The sequence below is a fragment of the Berghia stephanieae genome, chromosome 5 (assembly GCF_034508935.2).
Source record: "Berghia stephanieae isolate SIO BIC M18660-M18661 chromosome 5, UCSD_Bste_1.3, whole genome shotgun sequence".
NCBI lineage: Eukaryota > Metazoa > Mollusca > Gastropoda > Nudibranchia > Aeolidiidae > Berghia > Berghia stephanieae.
Window position 1 is genome coordinate 17123737 of NC_088364.1, and position 19472 is coordinate 17143208.

The following is a 19472-nucleotide window of genomic DNA, read 5'->3' on the forward strand; positions in this document are numbered from 1 at the left end:
TTGGACTCTGCACTTGAACCAGATTAAACAAAAAACATCATAAGAAACACGAAACAGTAAGTTTTCTTAATTGTCAATAATTATTTAACTGTTTACGTATTTACCTTTCATGTTAATGTATTTCTTTTTCATTCTTAAAATCCAACCGTGGTGTAGTGGTTTAGCACTCCACTTAGTAGTCAGTAGGTAAAAAATTACCCCAACAGGAAATTTAGTATAATTCAAAAAAAAAAAAAAAATAAAAAAATAAAAAAAAGAAAAGAAAACACGCAAGCCACCAGGATATGATAGTAAATTGTCTTTCAAAAGTGAGTAGTTTTCTTAGTGGGGGTGGGAGTCAACAGACTTTGGCATTTTTTTGAGTGTTTTGGCATTTTTTGAGTCTTCCCCTGGCATTTTGTTGAAAAATAATCTGGCAACCCTGCCAGAATCAAGTTTTGCACTCAAATTATTCGAATATTGAAGAACAGTGCAGGCGGCTACATAGCCGTCAGACGAGAGTGAATAAAAATAAATCCACTCATTTTGGAGTTCCAGAGTATGTCGGTAATTAAAGTGGTGAGTCGATGTTTTTTTTTTTTTAGGTTGAAGTTGAAGTTAATAAAATATTTGAAATGTTTCAACTTCAACCAAAGAGAAGTCTGAAAAAACCCCTCCCCCAAAAACGACACCCTTTCACTCACTTTCATTTAGATAGAATTTAGACGCTTTGACTTTGATATGAACATGCTTTCACTTTAAAAAAATTTTGTTTTGTTTTGCAAAGAAACCCTACTCTATCTTAAAGTAGTTAAAGACTTACATGGTTCATAGTTCTTTGCAACTTTAAAAATTCTTCACCACCTTTTGACTTTTGTTCACTTTCTTTTACTTAATAAATGGCCTTTCTTGGCACTGTTCGCGGATCGATGTCCCTGACTAGAACTAGAGGGGCGGCCATCTTTTTAATTTACTTTGGCAGTGGTCCGATCTGGGTTGCCACATTGGCTATAATATAGAGATTAAAGAAATAGAAACAATTATTTTCAAATAAGAAATAATGCGCACAATTTTGTAGCGTGTAATTAATTTATAACAATGATAATAGAACACTTGATCATGAATGGCAATTGTACGACTAATCTCAAATTGGACTCTTTAAGTGTCAGATTTTATGATGAGATGCCCCCCCCCCCCCCAATCCCCAAGAAAAATAATTAAGGTAGAATTATAATAGGGTCCCAAGTGTGCAAATCCATATAGCTTTTAGGTACATCTAAAACTAATAACTAATAGAAAATACAATTTTTAAAAATGCCACACAGATCATTGACAAGATTAATATTATTTTCGTCTAATGGTTATATATTTTATTCCTAAACTGATATTTGTGATCCTCCGCCTCAAAACGGTATTAAGTCGGGTTGGTTAAGATGCTGAAAATTGAATTTATAGCCAGAAATATCAGACTTGTGTTGAGTTTGTATGTTTTATTGAGGAGAATGGATACCACATTTTCGGGTGCTTTTACCAACAATTTATATTTTTGACCAGTTTAACATTTAATTTGGCATTTAAGCATATGGTTCGTTCTGACATAATACCGTTTTGAGACTATGGGTCACATTTGGGCATAATTCATGACATGGAATACTGTGGGAGAGAAAATGAGGATATCACCAAGTCATGCAAAATAAGAATTTTACAATACAATAAAAAATTCATATCTTTTAAGATTTTACTGCCCGGACAACAAAACTTGGCATGTGTTGAGACCATCATTTTTACTTTACAATAATGCTTGTTTCAATCATTTTTAGCTGCTGCGCATTAAATTATCAATATGCAAATTACTACAAATGAATTTCATTGAGAGCTCAAAAATCACTAAATTGACACCACTCTTATGAGCAGCCTTAAGAGGATACATTATTGTCAACCATGGTATATGATAAAAGAAACCCTTGCTTTGCTTGTGGGAGGGAACAATTTTCATATTCATGTTATCAACTGAGCAATACCCTGAAATATTGCAGCAATTAATTACCATCAGAGGCATCGCAGATTCTTCCTGACCACTACCTGTTCCACCCATGGAATGACCTTACTAATGGGGTCGAGTTGACCTAGCTCCGAAATACCGCTCAGAGGGGGAACTGCCACGCAAGTTACAAAATAATATTCCACATGATATAATAATCTTTTTAAAAACATAACACAACCGTGAACATTCACTCAATTCACATGCATCTCATACCTGGTGCCAATAATGACTCAGTGCATTATATGCCTCTTCCTTAAGATTGTTGTTTTGATTTGTATGTTTCTTTGCAGCATAATCTAAGAATTTCGTGATCAGATAGAATATTGTCAGCTTGGTCATTTATATGAAATAAGAGAAGAGACCCAAGTACAGAGCCTCAGGGATCACCAAATTTTACTGGACTGCACAAGGCAATTCACCTTCAATTAAAACAAAAACTTAGCAAACACCTTTCAGATCTTTTGTTTGATTCATGGACTCAGCAATGCAGAAATATCTTCAGAAAGGTCTGATTATAAAAATCAATCATGAAAGAAAAACAACTTGTGAGAAAAAAGTTTATAAATAAATTAAAGGTAAATAAGACGGCTGTCTTTAATTCCTGACTTTTTGTTTTGTTAACTTCATAGCATGTGTTAGTCACTAAACCAGTGTGCATGTGCTCTGTCATTAATTATCATTTTATTCCTTGTCAGGTGACAGGAGCTGTTGGAAGGGTACGTAAGAGACTAAGCAGAGGCCAAAATAATAAACTGGTTAGTTTTGATAGAATTAATTCATTGAAATGCTGCACTAGGCAGGCATTAGAAAAAAAATATCATGTCTGTCAAAACAATCACTGAAACGGCAATCTAATTTTTTGCCATGAAAATGATTGGATATTAAATGATTTTACACTTTTGGCATTTGGAATTAGATAGAAACAAAAGCTTAGTAAATTTTATTACATTGGATTTTATTTAAATGTCACACATCCTTTAAGTGAAATTTGGAATTGCTAAATGCTGACAATTTTTGTTCTTAACTATCACATTTGCCTTATTAAAAGAGGAAATACAATTTCAAAATGCCAAAAGTTAAAGAACAGCTTATAATTTTAAACTACAGTTTTGAAACTTTGTGAAGAGAGATGGACAGAGAGAGAAATATCAAGAAGAGGAAAAAAATGAATGTGAGAGTAAAACACACACACACACAGAAGAAAGAGAATGAAAAAGAGAGAGAGAGAGAGAGAGGGGGGGGGGGGGGGGGGGGGGATTACTTATATGTGAGTTGTAGAGGGCGGGAGTGAAATAGAATAAATATTGGAGCATTTATAAATGTGCGTGTGTGTTTGTGTTTATATGTTTGGAAGAACACGAGGGAGAGAAAGAGAGAGCGAGAATGGTAGATATAAAGAAAGTGGGGGGGGGGGGGGATTAAAGAATTGGTAGGGATAGTATAAGAAATCCCTTTGTTTCAAAAGAAGTCAAAGTCAATCAATCAGAAATATATTGACCAATTAGATTGCAATTTAAAAAATGGACTGGGCATTGTTTCTATTTTGAGTCAGATGACAGTTTGAGGAGGAAGGGGTGGGCTTAATTTGTAATGACTTACATGAAATCATGTCATTTAATCTTCCTCTTTGAGCTGCAACCTCAAGTTATTTAGGACATGTCACTAGTTATCACCACCCCTTATGGTCAATTGTCAGCTATTTAATTCTTATCCCCTTTTTCTTAGCGCTTAGCGTTCACCCACATTGGTTATTGTCTTAAAAGCCCCCCCCCCCCCTTTCCCCTAAACAATGAATACACGATTCCATTGTAAAAGCCAAGGCAACACATAACTTTTGTGCTCATCTCTCATTTACATTGGATTAGCCATGAGAGGAGGGTTACGCGAGAGAGATATATGTTGCCTGCATAGTGATTGATTGAATAAATGACTGTGAGAGAAAGCACAAATCAGTGAGGGCCGAGGGGGCAATAACACAAACCCACAGCTGTTAATGAAAAGCATCAAGTGCTAAAATATTTTTAAAATTTTAAAACTTTTAAAGGAAGTTTAATTTGCAGGATGTCAAATTGTTGAAAACTAAGGGTGTCGCAAAGTGGCCCTTTTCTCGTTCTGTATTATATGTCGTCAATCCATGGCTGCAATAATTCAAACACACTTTGTTGAAAAACGTAACCTTATTGGTTCATTGAGAATCCAGAATCTTTTATTGTGTATATATATGGCTATTGGTACAGTACCTCATCTTGTAACAAAGTCACACAGTGTTGATCTTAACGACTGGAAAAATGACATTTCATTGCAAAACTAGATCTGGAATTGTGGACAACGCTCTTTTACCCATTTTCTAACAATAATACTACTTTATGTAAATAGATACCTGTATATAGGCTGTGACAAATTGTATAAAGAGCACATGTCAGTAGATTAATGGGCGCTATATACATATATTATATTATTATTATATAAGAAGCTGGTACTAAAAAGGAAATAGTGTCCTTAACAATCACCCACGGAGCTGGAGTAAAGGAATTGGTTACTACAATTTGGATTTAAAAAACTTTAATCTCTCGTAAAATACTTTCTACCCGATTTGACAGACCCAGTTACCCAAACACTGCTGGGTGCTACTAAAAAAAGACCATAAAAGGCAACTGTGTTGTGCAATAGCATGTCAATCAAAATGGCCTAATAGAAGAATAAAGAAAGCATTGTGAAGTGCATTTAGTATTGTGACACCATGGTAATGCACAATGTGTAATGTTACATACTTCATCATTTTGGTCTGAATGTGTGCTAAACTGTATATTTGTTATTTCCAGGCTGGAAGTATGATTAATCTTGGAAGCATTGACCCTAAAGATGAACAGAATTTGGACCTTCACAATGCAGCCATGGTGGGAACTAAAGCAAAGCTAAAAAAGATTCTTAACCAAGGTTAATATTTTGTTCTTCTCTTACCCTCTACATTTTATAATCTTTTCATCAATGCTAGGATTTCTATTATGTTTTAAAAATATTTTTATTGGTTTAGGCTGTTTATCTTCGATTTCTTATGGGTGGTTCCTTTTAAGATATAATCAAAATGTTAGAAACTGCCATTACAATTATCATTATTTTGAACTGTCATTTAAATTTTTACATTTCTCTTCCTCATGACTAAATTAATTTTTGTCTGTTTCTTCTCAACTAGGTTTATCGTCAATCGATTACCCAAACAATTTAGGCCAAACCCCTCTATTTTGTGCCTGTGCTATGTCCAACGACATCACTGCCAGCCATCTACTGCAGCATGGGGCTGATCCTAATGTGTAAGTCAAAGACTACAGGATCAATTTCATTGACAATATAATAAATTGTAGATAAAAGTTTACCTCTGTTATCTGATTGATTAACATAACCAGAAGCATTTAGGGGGTTTAATCAATTTATGACTATTGGTTATCAGATGTATTATTCTTGGCTTTATTTGATTGCTGACTTGGCTGTTGACAAATGATCCTTTACGTCAAAACAACCATTTTGTGACAGATCAGAGCATTACAAAGACGAAAGCCGGGAATTTTTTAGCAATATATATTATTAAGATAAACAGATTTATGTAACTTTTTTTGGGCTAATCAAAATTGCAAAGTTAAGTCACATTTATATTTTAAATTATATTTCAGGAAAGACCAAAATGGTATCACAGCAGTTCATGTGGCATGCTATACAGGCAATATTGGGCTTTTGTGTCGCATGATTGAGATGGGAGGGGATGTATGTCTCATGGACAATCTGGACCGGGGTGTTCTGGAATGGGCTGCCAAGAATAAACATTTCGAATCACGGAATGCAATGTTGACTTTCCTTCAGCAGACACTTACAGATGGGAACAGAGCCCCAAATAACAGGGAAGCCAGTGATAGCAAGAATTCAAAAGTTGGTGCAAGGTAAGGTGTAGATTTGCCATCTGCACCAGCTCATCTTTACCTCAGTTATTTTAAATTAAAGGTCTAAGATTATTGGATTAATCTTTCATTTCTAATGATATTGATAGTGAAAATTGCAAACTGTTTGAGTCCAAAAATACAATACTCGCTGGGTTCTAGCATGTTCTGGGAAATCAGAATGGGCCAAAATCCGATGCTCGTGGGGGGAAGCTACGCAATATATTGATAAGAATCGGTCACCTAACTCTAGAAGAGTGTGCGGGAATTTGGCATGCTAGAATTGGCAAGTACTGTAATTACGTGTGAGTATGTAAGAATAGTCTTTCAGGACTAATACGGTTTGCAGCTTTCACCATCAATATATTTTTCACATATTTTCAGGGCGTTGTTGAAAATAGACTGCAAGTTTTAATTTAAAAAACAAAAATTTAGGTCAACTCTGTCAAGTTTCACGTCTAATTGTTTTTTCTTTGTCGCAACTCTGACTGGTGTATTTTCTCATCCTCTCTTTTTTTCTTTAGTCTCTTGAAGAATAAGACATCCATTAATTCACTTCAAAGAGTTGCAAGAAGCAATGTCAGTCTTATTAGTCGTAAAAGTGCTGGATGTGAACAGGTAAGCAGTTTATTTCATCTATCAATTGAGAGAGGACCATCTTTGCTTTAGTTGATTTTTGTAGCTTAAGTATGAAGTTTTATCATGAACAATTAAAGTAGATGCAACTATTTTCGATAACTTATATAAATATAAATAAATATGAGCATAGTATGCTTTCACAGATTCACCATGCTCAAAGTGATTCCTTTCCTTTATTCCTTTATCAGGCGATTTGAAACCAAATTTCCATTACATTCAATGCAAGTCACCTGATAATTATCCTTTTTGTACTTTGTTATCTGTCATTGGGTCTTTAACTCTTTAACTTGAGTTTGAGTTGAGTTGGGCAATGTATGTAACTTAGCTTACCGAAGGATTCAATGCCAAGGCCAGAGTTTTGTCACTCATATGGTCACTGTCTACAATAAGTATTGCTTGTTTTGGTTGCAAAACAGTGGCTGAACCGTTATGACGCTATTTTCATTTTTAAATGCTGGGGACCTTATGTGAGTGGTGTTCTTAATTATTGGTGGACATTCGTGATGACAACAAACCTTTACCAAATGAATAAGTCTAGACCAATGGCATTGTTTTTCAATGTCATAGACACATCAATATATCCACAGCCATGACCACCACTGCTATCATTATTATCATATTCATCTTCATCATCATTGTAATCATTATCATTACAGTCATCATTATCATCATCACTGCCATGATCACCATCAATCATCATTATAATTTTCTTTCTATGCAATTCAGGTCTACCCTTGTGACAAGGAAATTGCTGCTATTGTGTCAGTAGTTCCTATCATATCAGAGACAATGCTGAAGGATGTTGACAATGATAAATATTTTTGTAGTCTGGATTTCAACATGAGAGAGTTTGTATAAATATTTCTTTTCATTATCATCATACATACGCACACACAGATGAGAGAGAGAGAGAGAGAGAGAGAGAGAGAGAGAGAGAGAGAGAGAGAGAGAGAGAGAGAGAGAGAGAGAGAGAGAGAGAGAGAGAGAGAGAGAGAGAGAGAGGGGGGGGGGGGGGGTTGGAAGGGGAGGGGGAGGAAAAGAGTTGAATTGATTTAATGCAGTCTAAAAGTATAAAAAATAGCAATGTTGACACATATTGTGCTGCTCTTTGATCTCCATTTTTTGCCAAATAGCCGATTATAGTTACCACAGTTTCAATCCTCAATGCTTTGTTACATTTCATAATCCACTTAAAAATAATCGTGTTTGATTTTGCTAATTAGTTTGACTCATTAGAATTCATTTATTTTCAATGATAAAGCATTACCCTTGTGCCATGTGTGCCAAAGAAGTAAAGTAGAATGTCCGATCCTACACAGGCAGTCTGTGAGAGAACATATAGAATATAAACTAGCTACAGCTACATTAATTTTTAAGTGTCTTGATCACTGTGCCCCCTCTTAACTAAAGGAGCTTATTGAAATATATTGAACCACATGGATGTTTGCATTCTTCTTCTGATTTAAAAACTCTGACAATCCCCAAAATAAAGCTTAAAACTGTGGAGAAAGATTTTACTTGGCCCAGTCCCAAAAATGTGGAATAAATTGCCTTTAGAAATTAGAGAATCAACATCCCTTGAAATGTTGAAAAGAAACTGAAGACTCTTCCTTTTCTGTCATGTTTCAATGAGCATGTGTGTGTGAGTGTGTGTATATATATGTATGTGTGCATGTGTGCATTCACATAGTGTACTGAAGGAATCTAATTTATTTACACGTGTCAATTAACTTTGTCACTCTTGTGTCATTGTAATACGCCCAGAACCTGCATATAATATATATAGTGGAGTTAGCTGTACTTAAGAAATATGCATCATTATATTTAATCTTTTAATAAGACACCACTGTTTTTGTAAAGTTAAACAGACAGAAATAAAGGCTTAGTAATTTTAGGACAGGATGATGCTATCCAATAACAGTCAGAAAATTACCCGAGTAAGCTTGTCTGCTGCAAATTCCCTTTTTGGTGCTCTTTCATTTTTCCTGCTGGGACAAAGCTTCTCAGTTCCCAGCTACAGTATTGTTTTGAATATTAATCAATTTAGATAAGCATTCGACAAATCACTGTTTAATTTATATTTTTTTATATAGTAAAAAAAATAAAAATATATATATATGTGTATATATTATATATATATATTTTATCTTTATGTTTCAATCTTTATTGTTTTTCTCTCAACTTTGCTAAAGATATATTTTATCTTGTACAATTCTTTAAAATTTCAGAATGTTATGGCACACTACTGAGGTTAGTGTTAAAACCCCTGAGTCTGGTTTTGATATCAAAGAGCGATTGAACTTGACACTGTCCGAAGCTTCATCTTTAAGGTAAAACCTTTTTCTTGAAATTACTAGTCATAAGTACAAAATAGTTATGTAAGCAAAATTATACAGGGAATTTCTTTGGGTTCAACAGCAGGTCATGTAGATCCATTTCATAGAGTGCTATTTGACCATTTGGCATATTTTGCTTTAGCATGTTTACAATTTCTGCAGCTGCCAATAATCAGGTACGTATTCAAGGCACAACTGGGACCAGGGACTTTTACTCCTTGTCAGTTATCTGGTCCATGGCCACATTCATCATTGCTTGACTTTGTTACAAAATGATATATTGCATCATAAATCTGGTCGTCTTTGAATATGAATGATTGCCATATTGGCACAGTTATGATTGCAAGAAGAGGACATGCCAGAAATAACCCATGGAGAGTAGTATAGAGTAGTGGGATTTGTAAATACATCACGCTTGGTGGTAATAACGAGAAAAAAAAGAAAAATAAAGTTTTGTCTTTGGCATCCTATTTAATCAAGCACTGTACCATTTCAATTGCCCTCAATCACTGTTTGCCAGTGTTATAGGTTTTTCACATATGAGTAGCTGACTTTCAAACGTCCTAAATCACATCCTGATAGAAAATAGGTAACAATCTCAAACTACTTTTTGGACTCCATAGAATAACCAGAGAAAATTTGGAGTTTCAAAACACCCAGGCATTGTTTTATGAGCAAACAAGATTCGTATTTTCCTCTTTAAGTCAATAAATAAATGACAAAAAACTGCAGTTTTCTTTGAATAATGAAAATGTGACTGAGTACGTTTTGAAAGTCAGCTACTCATATGTGCATAACTTGTTTATCCAAATACAAGCTCCACTTTCCACTTACTATAGAATTGAAGATTAAGATACAAAATTGAAATTGAAAAGCATGCAGAATAGATAAAATCATTTACCATTTTGGGAAATTTAATTTTATGCTTATATCATCAAAACACATCTACGGGGGGCTTTTTTTGGTTGTAACTGATGAAAGAGCAGGGAGAGTTATTAATTGTGCTGCCAGTTCTATACTCTTATATAGACCTCTTTACATTATTCATACACAATAATCCTAAATTTTCATTTCTTTATTTTGTCTGCTCTAAATTTTCTTTGTGTCAGCCTTATGTGAAGCAACAAGAGAATCAGTAAAAAAAAAAAAAAAAAAAAAAAAAAGAATCAGTAAAAGGTGAGTAAATTTTGTGCAAGTGAAAAATGTCTTTATTTTATGTCCCATTTCTATTTTCATCAGCAAGTTACGTCACCCAAATGTGATTATGTTGATGGCAATGTGCCAGTCCCCTACTCTGGATAGTACATCACTGGTATTCGAAAAAGTTCACAACAAGAATGTCTATCACTGTCTACATGTGGATGTAAGTTTGGACTTGACAGGGAAATTAAAGAAGTACAGAATAGAATGTGGTGGGGAAATTCTAATTATGGTGGAGGAATGTTGGCATGCTGGTGGATTCTTCACAGATCCCCTTATATTATATTTTATCTCCATATATATAGGGTGTGAGAAATAATAAAGAGAAAAAATTGTTACGCTATTTCGATACGAAGTAGAAATCAGAAATATACAAAAATTTACAAACAAGAACAAAACATAAAGTAAATATTTGCTAAGTTTCACCAAAAATTGGTTAAGAAACTATGCCAGTTATACGAAAGTTGTATAAAGATTAGTATGTTAATTTAGTATATGGAATATGCTATTTCGTCATGCTGGAGGCCAAAACATTTACTTTCGCGAGTGAATTGGGGGAATTTTAACAGACTGGAGATTTAGGAAAAAATTTGTGTCTTCAAATCTTATCTTTTATTTATCTAGTCACTGAGCTTTTAAAATGTGTTTCACAAGTATGATAAATGTTGTTGGTGATTTTTACATGACGTCAAAGTTGGAACATTTTCTTACATCTTTTGGAATGCAAAAAAATTCTAAGTTCTTGAAAAATGAATTTGCTCTCATTTTCTTATTTATGTATGGATTTTCCAAATTTTAAAAGTGTTTTTCATGACTATCAGAATGCTTTATGGATATGGTTAGAAAAATCAATTTTATATATTCATAAATTGTCTCTTGTGGTGCCTACTGAAAGTTCAATAAATTGGTTTGATTGTGGTGGAATTTCAGACTTGCATCAATGATGATCTGGCGGTTACAGGCTTCTAAACTTTTCCAGGTTTTTTTTTCTCGCACCTGATATATCACAAGCTACAAGGATATATTGTTCTTGGATCTACTACCCATTTGCCTTGAATTGTCACCTTTGTCCTACTTTTTTTTCTAAAGGGCTTGATAGCTAATCCAAAATTTTTGACGAATCTACAATATTCCTTTTTATTGGCGCTGAACTGGCCTTAAAGTGTTGCAAACGTTGTAAAAAAAAATCACAAAACAAATAAAACACTTATATAATACAATATTCAAAATTAATTTGGAAAATGAATAAATTTCAAATCCGAACATCACATTTTTCAAAAGTTGAATCCCATGTCAAAATCCAATATTCTCATATCGATTTCAGAACATGGATTTTCCCCCTGACCTGTCTGTGAAACTTGCTATCCAGATCTGTAGTGGTATGGGTTATATCCATGACCAGGAGTTCATTCACTGTGCTCTCAGTTCCCATGCTGTCTGCCTTGCATACAATTTCACTGTCAAGCTTGGAAACTTTGAGTTTATGGTAGAAAGGTATGTAGGATTTTTTGACTTGCACTTTTATCCACCTTTTTTTTAATTAGAAAAGGGAGTAATCTTTGTTGTCAATCAAATTAGTTATATATAAACTTTTGACATATCTTTTACAGCATTGTGAATGTAAAGGCGAAAGTCCTGTCTTATTTATCAAACGAGTGGCCAAATCAGTCCTTCAATCTTGTAACATAATTTAATCTATAAGAACTGAATGTTTTAAATAAAGTTCAAAATGAAACATGCACAGTCAAATGTATGTAAGATGGACACCTTCCTTTTCCTAAGCCAAGTGTCCTAAATTTGACCGCTTCAAGTCTTTTTTGGTCATTTAAAAATAATAGAGAAATATCCTTCAGTGACCCAACAATTTATCAAGGGGTTGGAATGTCTTTTGCCCATTTAATTTATGAAATATTTTTTTGTTTTTTTTTTTGTTGTTGATGAATTTTATTTAAATTCATTTCAAAAATATATTTCTATTTTTAGGAGTCAAAACTTCTGTCAAATCAAGAAATCATGATAAAATTTTGTTATTGTTTAAAGTTGAAAAGACTTAACATTTGAATTGTAAAATTTGGTTATAGCACTGCCATAAACCCGGAATTGATTATCTCATTGATTACCTATGCACCTGATATATCTGCTTGTTAAACCTATTGTAAAACCAATACAATAACCCCCCCCCCCCCCCCCAAAAAAAAAAAAACAAACCCCAAAAACAAACAAAAATCAAAAGCAAATTACCCCCCCCCCCCCCCCCCCTTAAAAACACTTGTCTCGCAAGTAAATTTATAAGCAATTAGATTTCTGGGTGCTGTCCTCTGACCTCTAATAGAGGGACAGGAGGTCACTTGCTCTGTCTTCTATCTCCCTTTATCTGTTCTCCGAGTTGCTTTTGATCTTTGTCTTGGAATGGGATTATTTGGCTTATCTTGGCCCTGGCTGGAGTCTTTGACTGAGAGAGAAACAGTCAAATGTGTAGTATCAGTTTTGGGAGATGATGTTTTTTCCTTGTAAATCATCTCTGTTATGAACTGTCATATTGTTTTTGAATATCATGTTTGTAAGCATTTGAGTGTATTCCTCTTGATGAAATCTTGTGTTTGCGTCTGGATGAGAATTTTAGGTGATCTCAAACAAAGCACATTGATATTTTGCTCTTGGAATCTACATCTGTTTCCTATTTGAACCAATCCCCTTTGTCTTACCCTTTTTCATGTGGTTTAAGTGCAAATCTAGATTTATTAATTTATGTACTACTGTATCTTCTTCTTGGCCCTGGCCGGAGTCTTTGACTGAGAGAGAAACAGTCAAATGTGTAGTATCAGTTTTGGGAGATGATGTTTTTTCCTTGTAAATCATCTCTGTTATGAACTGTCATATTGTTTTTGAATATCATGTTTGTAAGCATTTGAGTGTATTCCTCTTGATGAAATCTTGTGTTTGCGTCTGGATGAGAATTTTAGGTGATCTCAAACAAAGCACATTGATATTTTGCTCTTGGAATCTACATCTGTTTCCTATTTGAACCAATCCCCTTTGTCTTACCCTTTTTCATGTGGTTTAAGTGCAAATCTAGATTTATTAATTTATGTACTACTGTATCTTCTTCCTCTTCACTGGCGCTGAAATGACCTAAAGGTGTCACTAGGGCCGTAAAATCCTTAAAAACGTAAAAACAAACAAGTAAGTTTTTTAGCACATAATCCAGTAATATGGGTCACACTCACTCACTTTTTTTTTCTCTCTCAATTTTAGATACTGACAAACTGTGATCATGATAAACAAAGTAAAACAGACAATTGAATGATACAAGTAACCATGATCAGAGTGTTATTTCAATTTTTTTATGACATGCTATTTACCCATCCATCTATGGGAGTGTAGGTTAACAAAGAGTTAAAATAGCAGCAGTGTTCAGGGGCATATAGAAAAGTCAGTAAAGCGAAAAAAGACTGGTATATCATCTGATGGACAGCTCCTGACTGTCTATGTAATTGAATGTTGAGGAACTGTAACGTAACAATAGATGCATACTCATAACAAATTTACAAGGTTATAACCATGTATAATCTACTGTTCACTGCTACAATTATTGACTCTACATTCCAAATTCCCATTTCATTAAGTTGACGTTTTTAAAAAAAATTATTGAGTGGTAATATTTGCTTTGTGATTATCATTACAAATACGAGTCATTTCAAATTGCCATCCTCCTGGTCAATGCTCAGTTGAGGCATAATTTTGAGTCATTAACCATTATGGGTATGGTTCAACTTTACACATCAAAATTGAACCTTGCTATCCGTTCGCAGATGGGAGAACATAGGGTTCAGAAAAAAGTATGAAGTGTCGTGCACTGGTGGAATTACTTGGTGTGCCATTCTGTCTCTCTACCAAATGAATCTGTAATTTCTCGTCTAATATCAATGTTTGTCTCATTAAAACAGCTCCCAAGCAGCCAAGGGTGTTTTGAGCAGATTGACCTCCCATAAGAATGTTCATGAGATATATCACTGGATGGCCCCTGAAATTATTCTTGGGCATCCCCCAATGTTTCTTAGTGATATCTTTAGTTTTTTTTGTTTGCTCTGGGAAATGTTCACATGTAAGTGATTCTAAAATAGGTTTATGTGAAATTTAAAGCTTTGTATTATGTTGAAATATTTTTATATTGTAGCTTCAATATAAACCGCAAATTTGGAGCATCAGACTTTTAAAAAATATTGAAATTTTGAAGGTGCAATTAGAATTAATTTCTTTTTACTCTGCTTTATTTCATCCATCTCTGAATAAAATCCAATAGTGTAATGAACTGGTTTTTCCACTGGTTGGGAATTACGTGAATTAATTTTATTAGATACTTGGGGTTTTCTTTTTCTTATTTGACAACCATCTTAATTCCTCTCACCTAAACACTACTCCCTTTGGCAGAGTTTAGTTTAAAATGAGGTCTTGTCTTAAAAATGAAAATAACTGGGAATGTGATGCCTGGAGGTCCAGGTTGCTTAGTCGACAGCCTCCCTGCCTCAGAGGGAAATGAGTACATCTTGATCATGGGTTGACAGTCTTTTTTAACTCTTTGCCACCCAGCGGTGATTGGACAGTTGGGTCTATTTGATTTGATGAAAAGCACTATTTGTTTAACGCTACACAAACTTGGATACACTATAGCTCTATGTGCCTGATAACAACTTCAAAAGGGGATGTGATGAAAAGCGAAATAAATTGATTACATAACTTTGCAATGAGATAAAATTATACGTCGGGTAGCTTACCTGCATGAGATTTATGATGATAGGTTTATGCATGTCGATGATATTAAGCTGTATTATTAAATTTTTGCAAATTGAAGATGATGCATTATTTAAATGAAATGGTTCACTATATGGTAGAAAACAAATTAATATTTAATTTGATGCAGAATCATTTACGTGATTTTTTAATGTTATCAAATGTGAAATTTCTCTTTTTTTTTTCATTTTATCCCCTAACAATGTAGACCTTTTTGTTTTCCCTTTTTTTAAACTGCTTGTTACATATCCTATTGTGCTACATCATTGTGCCGTTAGATGGTTTTTGCTTTTCCAAATTGGAACTTCAAATTTTAAAAATCTATTTCTCCCCTTCTACCTCTATCGTCCACGCCTTAACTTGCAAATAATGATTTTGTTAAAAGTATTAATTTCTTTTATGATACTTAGGTACAAGTTTCTGTTTGTTATATATAAAATGTATCTTTTCATACGTTTCATATGAAAATCTATTATATGAGCATGAATTTCTATTTATCTATTTTGTCATAAAATAGCAAAAATTCCTTGGTATGGAATGTCTGGGCAAGACCTCCACGATGCAGCCCAAAGCCAATCAGGACCACTCCCTCTCTCTATGGAAGGTATCCCAAATGAAATAAAAACAATCATTGACAACGGGCTGCATAGGAGGGAGAATCAGCTTTGCAATTTTGACAATATCTATACTTTTCTAAAAGATCTTAAGGTGAGTTTCATTTTCTTTTTATTTTCTTTATTTTCTATTTTTTTAATTTCCTATTAATCCACATTACTAATGTGTGTCCAAAAAAAGTGCTTTTCTTGTTATAAAATGAGTAAGTTGTTTATATAAGACTTTATAAGAGGAGATGTTGTTGCCACTTTTCGAAGGTGTCCCGGAATCCTGGTTTGCAAAATTACATATGTTCCAGCGTGTCAGTTTATGACTTCGATCCAGGCTTAATGGATCAACTTTCTTAGAATCTGGATGCCATGGAGGTCAGTTCTCAGTGTTTTTGTTTAATGCTTCTATGTTCAATATTGTTTAAGGGCAGGAATGGCTAGTTTTGCACCCTTCAAGGGAAGGGGGGGGGGGGGGGGGGGGGGGTCTTGCTTGCTTCCCTGGTTCCCCCCAGAGAGGCTCTGTTCCTCTACCCTGTCATAGCCTCAGCAGCCCCTGGTCCCTGGCTCTGGGATGGTTTTCCAGACAGTCCAGTTTTCAAGGCAGGGATTTTTTTACAATGGCACCCATGATCGATACCTAAGTCAAATTCAGTTGTCACTGTCTTATTTCTTGTTTTTAACAGATTTGAAGTTAGATATCTGTTTAATCATATGGTTTTTCAAACAACACAATTTTTTTTAAACCTCAAAAACAGTTTGTCTGAAACTATTTGTTTAGAGAGGGTTAAAAACAATTTAGATATTTGTATCTTAAATCATTAAAACAATGGAAATATGAATCTTTCACAAACTATCAAATGATAAACAATGTGTGCTTTCATGTTATGACAAGGGAACTAATGAGACATATGCTTTTCCACTTCTTCCTTTTGAGTTTGAAATAATACATATCTCACCTTAGAAATTAAGTCAGATACTGTGGCTAGGTACGTAAGATTAAAAGAGAAATGGTTTATTAGCATTTTATACTCCATACTTAAAGTGGTATCAGTAACCAAGGTGTGCCGTATCTAACCAAATGAGGTCAGTAACCTAATGGACGAGAATGATTGCATGGTACCTTACTCCACTTGATTCAGGTGTGAATGAATACCTGGCTGTATGCAGTAAGGATATTGTCAAGAGTGCACATGACAGACAACGTGTACTTTGTGAAATTTGACATTCGGTTCCATGTATTCTGCTCAGGAAATAAATGAAGCTTTGTGAGGTGCATTGAGTACCAAGGGAAATTTGCTTTACAAATGTGCATATTTTATATATTTGCATGTGAGGTGATTAAATCTTTTCTGCTTTCAAGTATGGACAGAGACTGAATAAATCCCACAACTCTTTGTCTAAGGATGAGCCCTCCATTACTTCAGGTCAAAGTTCATCAGTGGACAAGAATGGAGTGCAGGACAAACTTGTTTTCAACTCCAGGTTTGACTTTTTTATAATTTGTGGCTTAGATGGCCAGATCTGTACTGTGTCCATGCTTTTGAAATGGTCAAGCATTAGCGTTTACAGGTTGGGTTTAATTTAACCTGACATTAAATCTTAAAAGTTTTACCAAGCGAATAGTAACATCAATGTAAATTGGTCTTTGTGTTTTTCTTTATTGGTGAACACAGTTATTGACACAAATAATGGGAGAAATGATTTAGTTTAAACGATTTTTTGTCTCCTTGCTTCCTGTATACCTCTGGATGTATGACCAGGGGAAAAATTCATCTTTTATTTTTTAAACTTGACATACTTGACTTAGATGCCTTTCGCGTCTCGACCAAAAGATCGGGTCGCCTTGGCTGTTTCCAGTATTTCCTGTGTGAGGTGTCTCCAATATTGCCGGTCCTCTGCTAGGGTTCTCAGATTTTCAAGGTCCCCTGCCGTTATGAGACTAATGCTTTGTCCAAGTGTAGTGAGGTTTTTGTTTAGGATCACAGGGAGTGTTGTGATCGGTCTTCCTCTGAAAAGGTTCCCGTGATTTTGAAAGTATCCCGACATGGCTTGGTTAGCTGGTATGTTTTTGTCCCTGCGTAGTATGTGACCGAAAAGTTGCCATCGTTGTTGTAAAATGTCAAGGGAGATTGGTCTTTCTTTTGTGATCTTATAGAGTGATTCATTTGAGATCTTTTTTGGGTATTTGATGTCCAGTACCCTTAGCTGTGTGCGATGGAAGGCATCCAGATGTTCTTCTTCGGATTTTGTCAACGCCCAAGTGCCGCAGTTATACAGAAGCACCGGTTTTACAAGAGCACGGTACAGTTTCAGTTTGGTTTTTCTCTTTATTTTGTCACCTCTAATCCATACATTGGTGAGTTTACTGAGTGCGGCATTTGATAGCTGTTTTCTTCTTTGTACATCCTCGGTGTCTCCAATTAGTGAGCCGACTTTCTTTGTTCTTTTCCATTCCTCTTTGTTCCTCGATATTGTTGTAAATTCGGTTTTATTGGCATTGACTTGGAGGTTATATTTCATGAGGGTATTTTGTATGATGTCTATATTTGCTGGTGTTAATCCAATAAAATCGACATCATCTGCATAGGCGATTTCTCTAGGGATTGCATTCTCAATATGAGTCGTTGGTTTTGGAATGACTTTTTGATTTTCTTTCAGAGCGTGTTCTAAGTATATTGTGAACAGAATCGGGCTCAGACTATCTCCGTGGGGGGTCCCGATGTTACTTTCGAACTGCGTCTGTTTTGTGGCCCCGTATATCCTTGGTTGTATCTTTGTGTTGCTGAGGAGAAATCGGATTATTCGGAGCTCGTCTTCGTCTACTATGTCTGTTAATATCTCCAAAAGTTTTCCTCTGTCGATCGTATCAAAGGCTGCGGACATATCGATTCCGGTTATTGTTATGGATATGTTTTCTTTGAGTGCCTTTGCTGCCAACCATTTATGTGTCCATACAACGTCCGATGTGCTTCGGTCTTGGCAAAACCCGCTTTGGCTATGTGATAGATATTTTTCTATTTTCGGTCTAATTCTGTTGAGGACAATAGTTGACAGTGTTTTTCTTATGGTATTCAGTAATGTTAGTGGGCGCAGGTTGTTTACGGGTCCATTCGTTTTTCCTGGTTTTTGTATTGTAATTAGGACACCGCTATTTATGTCCCAGTCTTTGTGTGTTGAGAATGTTTTGTTCATTATGTTTGCAATGCTCAGATCCAGGGATAAGGTACCGCATTTCAGCAATTCAGCGGGAATTTCATCTTCGCCTGGGGATCTGTTATTGTTTAGGCACTTTATGCTATTTCTAACTTCAGTTGTTGTGATGCGGTTGTTTAGGTCTCTTGGGTTTCCTGAGAAGGGCGATATTTGTGAGACTTGTTTGTGAAATTTCTGCTGGAAGTGGTCAGTTACAATGTCAAGGATATCGTTGGGATTTGTTGTCTGTTTGCCAAATTTATCCTGTAGTTTTGGGTTCTCGAATGGTTTTCGGTTCAGAGATTTCGTCGCTTTGAACATAGACGATGCGTTATTTTTGGACTTTTCTATGTCTTCCACTTTTTTGTCTAATTCCTCGTTTCTGTGTTTTATTGTAAGTGATCGAATTGAATGCAGTATTTTGTTTCGTTCCGTCTTCAGGTTTATTATTTCTTCCGAGTCTTTCGTGTTTTGTATCCTGATCCTAAGTTCTTTTTGTTGCCGCGATAGATCGTTAATAGCGATGTTAGGCGTTCGATTTGGTTTGTTCTTAGTTGTATTAATAGAGCCTGCACTTTCTTCCCCCGCATATTTCATTGCCGCTTGCGTCTCTTTCCATTCATTGTTTGGATTGCTGTTTTGCTTTATTTTCCATAGACTTGAGTAAAGTTCATATTGGTAATGAATGCGACATTCTCACTCATTTACTATTTTTGCTGTGTTTATTTGACTGCCGTTTTACCTTTCTGTCTTCGTT

At 35.0% G+C, this 19472-nt stretch overlaps 1 protein-coding gene across 1 annotated transcript in view; it reads left to right on the forward strand.

Annotated features, from left to right (window-relative positions):
- The first annotated feature begins 423 nt into the window (after window positions 1–423).
- LOC144972505 (uncharacterized) overlaps window positions 424–19472 on the forward strand; it is a 44702-nt gene continuing 25653 nt past the window's right edge. The window contains exons 1-13 of the mRNA XM_078913795.1: window positions 424–558; window positions 2719–2778; window positions 4846–4960; window positions 5217–5334; window positions 5692–5955; window positions 6477–6570; window positions 7318–7439; window positions 8820–8921; window positions 10167–10290; window positions 11452–11621; window positions 14075–14232; window positions 15436–15626; window positions 16884–17005. Coding sequence (XP_078769921.1) covers window positions 541–558; window positions 2719–2778; window positions 4846–4960; window positions 5217–5334; window positions 5692–5955; window positions 6477–6570; window positions 7318–7439; window positions 8820–8921; window positions 10167–10290; window positions 11452–11621; window positions 14075–14232; window positions 15436–15626; window positions 16884–17005 — 1658 coding nt within the window. The 5' untranslated portion in view covers window positions 424–540. The remainder of the gene's footprint in view (window positions 559–2718; window positions 2779–4845; window positions 4961–5216; window positions 5335–5691; window positions 5956–6476; window positions 6571–7317; window positions 7440–8819; window positions 8922–10166; window positions 10291–11451; window positions 11622–14074; window positions 14233–15435; window positions 15627–16883; window positions 17006–19472) is intronic.